The sequence below is a fragment of the Hirsutella rhossiliensis genome (genome assembly GCF_020360975.1).
Source record: "Hirsutella rhossiliensis strain HR02 chromosome Unknown scaffold00002, whole genome shotgun sequence".
NCBI lineage: Eukaryota > Fungi > Ascomycota > Sordariomycetes > Hypocreales > Ophiocordycipitaceae > Hirsutella > Hirsutella rhossiliensis.
The window spans coordinates 662,922-673,200 of record NW_025408668.1 but is presented as its reverse complement, the minus strand read 5'-3'; the positions used below and the strand labels follow the sequence as shown (position 1 = coordinate 673,200).

The following is a 10,279-nucleotide window of genomic DNA, read 5'->3' as shown; positions in this document are numbered from 1 at the left end:
TGTCAATTGCGCACCACTTGTTGGAGCGCGCGTTCTACTTTGGTGCAATAGTTATGAGCCCGAGGAGTTCTACGCCAGTTCCTCCTGGAACTTCCGCCACGCAAAATCAGATCCGATATTCAACCCCGCGCACGTTCGAGCCCTGTGAAGTGAGCAAACCATCACGAAGCGATAGAGCCAGTCCTGACTGAGGCAGGAGCAGCGAGTCCCAGCAACAAGCTGTGGAGCGCCGGCGTGGCACCTAGCACAGTGGCAGACGGCGGTAAATCGATTATTCAGCTTGCTCCACCTTCACGCGACCAAAGGGGTCTGCAAAGAGCGAGTGCTGGAGAGGATGAATCGAGGGGGATACTAGATAGACTGGTGGATAGGATGGATGCATTCTGCTCCGGGACGGACGGCCTCAGTGGTAGTGAACGGGGACACGTCCGAGCAACAAGTCTTGCCCCAAGCAGGTCTGCCGCAAGGATCACCACTGTCGCCAATTGCGTTCCTGTTCTTCAACACAGACTTGGTGCAGAGACGCATCAATGCAAAAGGTGGCGTGATCGCGTTGGTGGACTACTACTCACTCAGCCTCGGTGACGGGGCCAACGGCGGAGGCGAACCGAGAGGGCATCCAATCAATCATTGCCGAAGCGCTCCAGTGGGAAAGATGCAGCGGCGCAACGTTTGAAGCGGACAGAACGACTATCATTCACTTCACAAGAGTAATGGAGCGCACCTGCGACAGCGTCACACCGTTCATGACCAAACGACAAGAGGTCATACCGAAGAGCAGCGTGAAACTCCTAGGGGTGGTCATGGGCACGAAGCTTTCGGTGCATGGAGCAGATAGTTAGAGCGGCCGCCAAAGGGCTCACGGCCGCATGTCTTTGCGAAGACTGAAGACGATATCCTGCAAATGGCGAGAAAACTGTTTGTCGCGACGGTAGCACCAACCATGCACTACGCCTCCAGTGTGTGGATGCAGACGTGCGGCGTGAGAGAGGCGGCTTAGCTAGACAGGGCCCAGAAGGTTGGGGAACAGGCTGTCACGGGAGCCTCCGGCACAGTTGCAACAGTGATAGCCGAGGCTGAGGCCGGCATCGCATCGTTTCGAGAACGGCACGGTCAAGTCGCGGCGAGGTTCTAGATCAGCCTGCGGACGCTATCAAAGGTCAGAGCGAGCAAGCGACTCGTCTCGTCGATGCGAAGGATTGCCTCGATCATCGCGGAGTCAGACACAGAGCGAATGGAGATCATCCACGAGTACTCTCTGGCACCACGGAACGACCGCGTCGTGGGCGAGCGGGATCAGATACAGGTGGTCAAGCCAAACGACGTGGAAGATATCGTCGTCGCCACTCCCAGCTCGCAGAGCGTGGTTGGAATGGGAGGTGTCGTTCACGACACTAGCCTCAACAGCACGAGCGAGCTGGCCAGCTACTCGGTCACCCTCGGATTGAGGGATGAGCAGAACCGGTACATAGCAGAAATCGCGGCAGTGGCAACGGCGCTGGCCGGCTGGACTGCGTCGCCGAGATTTGACGATCATGACGAGCAACTGCTCGGCATTGGAGGTAATCAGGCGGGCACGCCAACAGTCTGGCCAGTGCACAATCCTACAGATATACGACGCATCGATGCAACAGAATCCGGGTGGCGAAAAATATGCCTGTCAAACGATTGTCTACATCTTTTCGAACCCGGCACCAGATGCCCTCATTATGCAGCTGACCAACCAGTGCTTGAATGCTGCTCCGGCCTTGGTGTAGGTCCCTTCTCGTCGCCGCAATCCGATTGTAAATGTCTCGTTGGCTGGCAAGGTATTCGAATGGTTATGAAGGTATGTTATGATATCCCGAGGACTACCAGACGCCACAAGATCTGAAATATTTGTAGCGTCGCGCTCTTCGAGTCGGCGATGCACTGGGCGCGCCGACGGGTCCCCGCTTGGTGAGTGGTTGTGCTCAGCGCACTCCTTGTCTGGTCGATGGCTGAGAGTCCAAGTGTGTCCATCTAGTGACTCTTTAGCTAATATTGAGAACTTGTAACCCGTTTTGCGACTAGAGGTTTGGCGTGCTCGTTCGACTGTGTCTTCGGTGGCAGTCTGTTCCGGTCGCAGGCGTACACTATTTTACCCTCCCATTTGGAGTCTTCTGGAGGCGGTGATGGTGTCGGGAAGAAAGACAGACATCAGATATGTGTCAATTGCAGCGAGCGCGTTCCACTTTTGCCTGCGTGGCGCAATGGTCTTCGCAACAGATGGCCGAGCGGATTTCCTTTGCGATGGAAACGTTTGGGCTGTTGCCTACTAACCGCTTTGGAGCCAGGAAGAGGGGTTTCGCAGAGCAGGCTCGTGCTCCTGCAAGAGAACATTTACAAAACATGGCGAATGGGAAAAGTGCTTGGTCTTGTGAGCTTCGACGTCAAGGGCGCGTATAACGAAGTGTTCAAAAACAGGTTTCTACAACGGCTCGCAGCGAGAGGCTTGGCAGATGATCCCCTGGATGGGTCGATCGTCGTCGAAGAAGCAGGCCTCAGGAGCTCCCACGTCAAGGCATATCAGCACCGTGGAGAGCTCCTGCTAGGCCTGTACCTGTACGACTACGTATCGCTCGTCAGACTCAAACGCGATAGCAACGACGGGAGCTGTGCAGGTTGGGGAGAGGCCCTGTCGAGGATGGGCGGCCGCCAGGAAGACGTTGGGTTCAGGTGCTCAGGCGGCCGGGAAAGCAGGCCACCGTCTGCCTTGACGGCGACCTGAGCAGGACTTTGCCCACGACGATGAGGATTCGTGTCGTCGGGGATTATGCGGAAACCGTTTCGCCGGCGGATATGGGAGATCCCAATTTTTTCACCATTGAAAGGCAGCCGTGCAGCAACTTGCGCTATTTGTACCATGGGAGCTCTTCCTGTGCGAAGAAATGGGCGACATCAACAGCATCTGGGCGCGGGCGCGAAAGGCGCTGGCTCCGAGAATATCATGTCTCATCAATAACGTGCAACTGCTTCGACGACCAGCCGAAGACGCAGAACGCGACGCCAAGAGATGGGCATCCACCTCCGGAGATGGCTATCCGACGGTCGGACACGTGGGGAGGGACGATGCGGGCGCAGAATCTACAGTGACGTATCAGTCTATCAGCATCGGAAACGCAACGCGGCTGATCGACGTTGTCCGAGGTGCAGTGGACTCGAATCAGATGGCGGCTAAGTCGCCGGAGCTCATGGCGATGATGCAACAGCTCTGTCGGTTCCAACAATCCGTGCTGCGCTCGACGGCCGAGCTGGAGGCCGCCTGGTAACCCGAACGAGGGGCGAGACGGATAAATAGGGGCGGGTATTTTCCGGGGCCGCACTACCACCGCAAAATCAGGTCAGGGCCATCAAGTCGCAGCAGATGAGTGCTTCGAAGGAGAGGGAGAGGATCATCCAAAGCATACCGGTACAAGATATAACCGTGGTCCGGGAAAGCGACCGCCGCGCTGCATCGCGGAGAGTCATGGCCGGCCACGGGGAGGACGATGTCGAAATGGCGACGGCCGGCTTCGATGAGACCTGAGACCCCAGATGTGTCCTGGGACCATGTGTGTCCTGTCCTGGGATCCAATTGTGTCCTGGGACCGTGTGTGTCCTGGGATCCCTGGGACCATGTATGTCCTGGGATCCATTTGTATCCTTGGGACCGTGTGTGTCGTGTCCTGGGACGTGTGTGTCCTGGGACCATGTGTGTCCTGGGACGTGTGTGTCCTGGGACCGTGTATGTCCTGGGACCGTGTGTGTCCTGGGACCATGTGTGTCCTGGGACCATGTGTGTCCTGGGACCGTGTGTGTCCTGGGACCGTTGTGTGTCCTGGGACCGTGTGTGTCCTGGGACGTGTGTGTCCTGGGACCATGTGTGTCCTGGGACCGTGTGTGTCCTGGGACCGTGTATGTCCTGGGACGTGTGTGTCCTGGGACCATGTGTGTCCTGGGACCGTGTGTGTCCTGGGACCGTTGTGTGTCCTGGGACCGTGTGTGTCCTGGGACCATGTGTGTCCTGGGACCGTGTGTGTCCTGGGACTATGTGTGACCCCGAATGCTATAGCACCTGCCGTCAGTCATGCGGTGTGTCCTGGGACCGTGTATGTCCTGGGACCATGTGTGTCCTGGGACCGTGTGTGTCCTGGGACCGTGTATGTCCTGGGACCGTGTGTGTCCTGGGACCGTGTGTGTCCTGGGACCGTTGTGTGTCCTGGGACCGTGTGTGTCCTGGGACCGTGTATGTCCTGGGACTATGTGTGACCCCGAATGCTACAGCACCTGCGGTCAGTCATGCGGATCGTGCGACTGAGCCAGGTCTGAGTTGTGGGATCTGAGCGGCAGGCTATTACTGCATAACATCGCCCAGAGAGCTTTGAGAAGCAGAGCTCATAACCTGTGACCAAGCTGTGCTGGCGGTGGATGGTGGCATCCGTCAAGGCCCTAACCGGTTAGGATTGAAGTTGCAAACATTGCCCTGACCCCGTTGCGAATTATGGGCAGGCTCCGCCCAGGGTTGCAAGCCAGATTCACTGCACAAACCCTGATTCTGCTAGGGTCAGCCTCGCACAAGGTTAAAGTCTGCACGCCCCTTTTCGGGTGGCATGCATAGATAGCATGTCCGAGCCCCCTTAGCCGTCCTGTACGCGATTTTTATTATCCCTGTACCTAGACCGTATGAAGCAAGGGGAAGGTAACTTACGTTGGGCACAGAAAACGCGGGGTGTCGCTCCTAGACCCTTCCCCGATCATGGGTGCCCGTGACCGTACCCGCGGGCGATTCTGGCTTCACAACAGTGCAACAGCTCATTAAGGGATTTTCCGATGATCTGCCGGATCTGGTGATCTGCCGGATTGCGGCGACTTCGCACGCTCAACATCAATCGACAATAGCTCAACAACAACGGTGCCAATTGACGTATCCTTTGATTTCCTGAATCATCAGAAGCAGTGAAAGTCTGGCATATATTTAGAACTTTTATCTAGGGGCAATGCGCTGCGGTGCTGACATCAAACCAAGCAACGGCCAAAATAGGATGCCGACAGATTGTGTAAGTCATTTCAGCCAATACAGCAAAACAGAACATTATTGGCTTTCATCGTAGGCTTTAATCATGTGGGATTCTCCCATTCTATCCATAGTGCAGAACTTGGCTCAGGATACTGCAAAAATGGGGTTGAAGGGCGAGCTGGATAACTTCATTCTACGCACCCGTAATGAGCCAGATTGAACGTGATTCGACGGTACAAGCATCTTCTGAAAAGAACCTATCTATGCATCTGAATGTAAGGTTTATTTTAGCTTGAAATTCAGTGCGCGAGGCTCCTTTCACACCTGACAAGGAAAGACGTGCACGAAAATTGAGAAATTCGACACCCTACCCTAAAACACGTATAACATGGATGAAATGGGCTTTCTATTCCTTATGAGCATTTGAACGAACAGGGTATTCCTCTTATTATAAGAAAACAAGGCAAAATTGCTCGGCGTATTAAAATGGCAACCCATCCTCCCTTACGTTCAAGATGTGCGTCAGTCAAGAGATGGCATCGCTGCCCCATTTCTCATCCACCAAGACAAGCCAGCACAAACTCTGGACTTTGGTTCGTGAAACGTGAATCAAGTCGTCAATAAATATTTTTAACACGTCAAAAACGAGGTGGACGAATCACAATATTGGAAATGAGCAGCTCACCGGTACGTTCGACCGGTTTACCAGGGTGAAAGCTCGAAACGGTTGTGCTTATCGCCTTTGGTAAAAGGTTCATTGGATTGCTGAAATCGAAGATCTAGACTGTGTTTTGGAACGCATTTCAGGAAGTAGTCGAGAAGTCCTCTGTTGATGCTGGCCGCAACAGCCGAAGGCTGAGCAGCACCCTCGGGAGCCCTCAATATGAGTTTTAAGTGCTTGATATGAGAGTTAAAGTATGCAGAGAACAAGTAGTCACAAGAACCAGCGCAGGCAGACCGGTAAGGCTTCAAAGATGATCTCTTCTGCTGTACAGATTCTAGTGCAGACGAGGTGTTTAGCTCTAAAATTGTGGCTCAAGCTCGCCAAAAATGACAGTGAAAGGACTCAAAAGAAAGAGGAGGCTCTGAAGAAGGAGGCCCGAAAGCTTCAGCGACAGCAGAAGGCAGCGGAGCAAAAGCTCGCTCTAGAGAAGAGGAAGCAATGAGAGGCGGAAATTGGGAGAAAACGACGGATGACGGAGGCCGTGAAGCAAAATAAGGAGATAAATTGGCATTATTAACAAGAGCTGAAGATTTTGAAAGTGGAAAAGCCACAGAAAATGCAGAATGAGCGACGGGTGGCTTCTGAGGGTCGCGAGAGGAGTCAGGATGTTCACGCTGCAAAAATTGTCACTCTTCCGTTCACACCAGAGCGGGCCATAGCATTGCAGGTACCAAACACACTATATAATAACGCAAATAATAAGGCAATGATAACTTCAAACGACATATCCTGTCCTCAAAGGCCCTCTTTAGCTGTTGATAGTGATCGGGAGGCAATGGGTGCATTTCGGGGACTTGCGCGATCGGAGAGTAACAGAAGACGACCTCGATGGCTGGATGACTTCAAAAAGATTGAGTGGCATCTTTGAGCATTATTAACTGCTCTTATAAGATTTTAGAACAATTCAAATAGTATTCGTGAAGTTATTCTCAGTTCTTTGCTGGAATGCAATGAGCCCAAAATCCGGCGAATCGCCAGATCCGGCAGATCACCGGAAAATCCCTTAGTGGGGGACATTCTGTCCAATCATTGCTCAATCGTCACATACAGTATTGTCCATATGACTTGCTGTGTCAGGAGCTGAGACGCCGTTGATTCAATCATAACATGAGCGTGTCAATGGCCAGCTACAAGGGTGCGGGCGCCTGGCCTCCCGCCGACGGCTGTGCGGATGGGGGCAATGTAGAGATGATAGTGACGGGGTACTGTAAAGTATAACAGAAGATGAGAAGAGGAAGGAAATGAAGGCGGGCGACGCGGGGTCTCGGAGTCGTTGGTGAGAAAGTGACCAAGAGCCAGAATCCACCTTGCCAGACCGCGTCCGCTTCGAGATGCATTTCAAGGACTCTACTTTTAGGTACATGCACACCAACAGCGATGCTGTCCTGGCGCGGCGGGCAAACGGACGAAATCGGCATCCAGTTCCGCGTTGCTCCAAATATCGCTGTTGGTTCTCAATGTGAGGAAGGTTGTGGACGTGTTGCTGCAGGTTGGTTGACGGCTTATGCACGACAGCTCCACATGCGTCCGGGGTAGAACAGCCACAATAGGACGAAGGGGTGGGATGTTGCTTCCAACTGTTCCCTGGCCGGCATGGGTGGTGTGAGTCATGCGGCCTTGCAGATGCAGACCGTAGCTCCGCCACATTCTACTCTCCTCTATCAGTCTCAACGCAAGGAATCCGGCCACGGAACAACACTTCACTGGGCCTTCAACAATGCCACCCGGTGGAACTCGGACATGCGTATGATGGAACGGGCTCTTCGACTCCGCCCGGCGCTCAATACCTTCTTCAATGACGTTCAGAACCGGTGGGAAACCGAGGGCCTCTGTGACAGAACGAAGCCGGCAGTTCTGCAATACCGCTTAAGTGCGTACGACTGGAAAGTCATCGGGGTACTTGTCAAGCTTCTGAAGCCTTTCGAGATTGCCAACAAGCAACTTCAGGGCAGCGGTGTTCCCGGTGGTAGGTCCACATGTGGCAGTTTCGATGAATACTTCCCTGTCTTTGAGATCTTACTTGACCACCTCGAAAGTGCTATCGAAGGCACAATCTTCGAAGAGGTTGAGGATCCAGTGACCAGGGAGAAGAAGGACGTCGAAGTAGCCATTTATGACGGGCTCGATAGCAGGACCCGCAGGCTTCTCAAGGTCTATATCAAGCTCGGATGGAAGAAGCTGCATAAATATTACAGCCGGCTGACTAGCGCTGCATATGTCGGGGCTGTTGTCTTCAATCCTGCGAAAAAGTGGCGCCTTCTCGATCAACTGTGGTCTCGAGTACCCTCTCGGAAGACGAAGAGTTGGCGGTTGGAATACGAAGCAAAGCTCTTGGAGATCTGGGAGAAGTATAGGGAGCGCGACGTTGACAACGAGATCCTCGCTACGTCTGATGAGGCCTCCATGGATTACATTGAGCGGAGACTTGCTAGGACTGTAGCTGGTTCGCCATTCAACCAGGGCTCGTTCGGAGCGTCAGGTGCCCGCAAGAGTAACCGAAAGACGAAACCGTCTACGGCGGAGCGACTGGTGATGACGAATATGCTCGATATTGTGCCGAGGACGTCGTCAACAGCCACCACTACAGAAGCAGACCGATTGACTGGTGGAAGATCAACCGGAGCCGATATCCGCGACTGTCTTTGATGGCAGTAGACATGCTTACGATTCCATCGACGTCCGCGGAAAGCGAGAGGACGTTTAGCAGTGCAGGACGTATGACGGCACCATTGCGAAGCCGGTTGCGGAGGGAGATCGTAGCGATGGCTCAATGCATTCGATCGTGGAGTAAAGCTGGGATCTACACGCCTTCACTGCCGCTGTTTAGCCTCAACGAAGATCAATGGGTTGATGCTCTTGCGTCGCTGAAGGGCCGAGTGACATTTGACCAGTTTGTTAGGACAGCAATTGACCGTGCTTTCGACGTCTCATCTGATGCAGCCATGATGTCTGTACACCCCTTGGCACTTCTTAAGTCGAGGGATGTAGTAGCCCTCGTGATGGTGGCAAAGACATGTCGGTGCAACGCACGTTTGATGCCCCGATCTCCGCTGAAGTCCCACGTTCGATCGAATTCGTATCGAATTCGATCGAACCTGGCATTCGATAGATATCGAATCTACAGGAGACGCGTTCGATTCGATGCGAATCTACTGGAGACACATTCGATTCGAGGTCGAATCGAAGGCACAAGAACTTTCACGCGTTCGATTCGATGCGAATCTGCAGAGGCACTATTCGATTCGAACGCCAAGTCTTGGCGTTCGATTCGATAGATTCGTAAGATGTCCATCCCTGATTGACTCTGATCGTCCTGTACAGATAAGGAGCTAGAAAGACCGTGGTCACGGCAAACACGACACTTGCCTCGACCACATCCTCAGTAGTAATCTTGTCTTGCATGTCGAAATGCGGTGATCTTCAATGATAGAGAGAGCGAGATGCTGACTTATTGTAATGAGAAGGCATGAGAGGGCCGGGCTTGCCCTGAAGGAGATGTTATTTATATAGACGTTCAAGTTATTCCTGAATACCCCACTTGAGAATATTTGGTTTATGGCAAGCAACGTGTTGATGAATCGAGAACTACAGCACATTATCCTGGCGATTGACAAACGACCAGATCTACATAGATCGAGGAGGGAGAGGCGGGATGGCTCCGGACAGACAGGTTCGGACAGACATATTGCAGGGATTATCGCGCTAAGCATGGGTTAAAAGCCATCGCGCCTTGACTACAACCTGAACGGGCACAAGTGCCATTTTTCAGTCTGAAGGGAAATCCACTAGTATACAATCCTGGGTAGGCCGCTGCTGCAGTTCCAACTGCGTTTCATCCTCCTTGGAAGCCTTCCGCTTCTTGCACCGCGGCTTAGGCATATCGGGTTCCTCACCTTTCGGGCCTTCCCGCTCTATCTGGAGACTTCCCAGTAGCAGTCGTCGCCTTCTCTATATCCTTCGTGCTCCGTGTTCGACTACGTCTCGTTTCCCGAAGAAGCTGTGGCGAAGTTGCCAAGGAGAGGACGGGGTCGAGGAATGGTCAGGAAGCTGATCAACTCCTTCAGCAAATCCGAAGTGGCTCGGTCCGCTCGAGCGGCAGTATGCTCTGCGGCCTCACGGCCGGTCATGGATCGCCTTTTCGTGCTACCGTGCGATTTGAACCTCTTCAAGCCAGGCGAATGCAGTGCTTCCGGCAATTCCGGAGGCAGGAGGGCTCTTGACTGTACCTGCGCCTGGAAATCTGCTATTAGACGGTCATTCTGTAAGCAAAAGAGTCTCGAGAACTCCTCTGCCTGCTGTCCGCCGAGGCTCCCCTGTACTTGAACGACCTCCAATCCCGATTGAAGAACCATGTTCCTACCGCCATCTTGGATTCTTGGTAACGATTCCCTGGATTTTTTGTGACCTCGGGAGCTGGCTGCTTTGCATAAGACATGGTCCAGCTGCGTACCACCGCAGGTCCGTCGAGTAACCAGCGTGGATGAAGGACATTGAGTGGGACAGGCCAGGACCTGACAACAGCCTCGTACAGCCAGTGT

At 53.5% G+C, this 10,279-nt stretch overlaps 1 protein-coding gene across 1 annotated transcript; it reads left to right on the top strand.

Moving 5' to 3' along the window:
* Positions 1–7,334: 7,334 nt before the first annotated feature.
* On the top strand, positions 7,335–8,387 carry HRG_01639 (Ribonuclease H-like protein; the record flags this gene model as incomplete). The annotated part of the gene is made up of 1 exon (XM_044860110.1): positions 7,335–8,387. The coding sequence occupies one exon, from the start codon at positions 7,335–7,337 to the stop codon at positions 8,385–8,387; it is 1,053 nt and encodes a 350-aa protein (XP_044723743.1).
* Between the last annotated feature and the right edge of the window lie 1,892 nt (positions 8,388–10,279).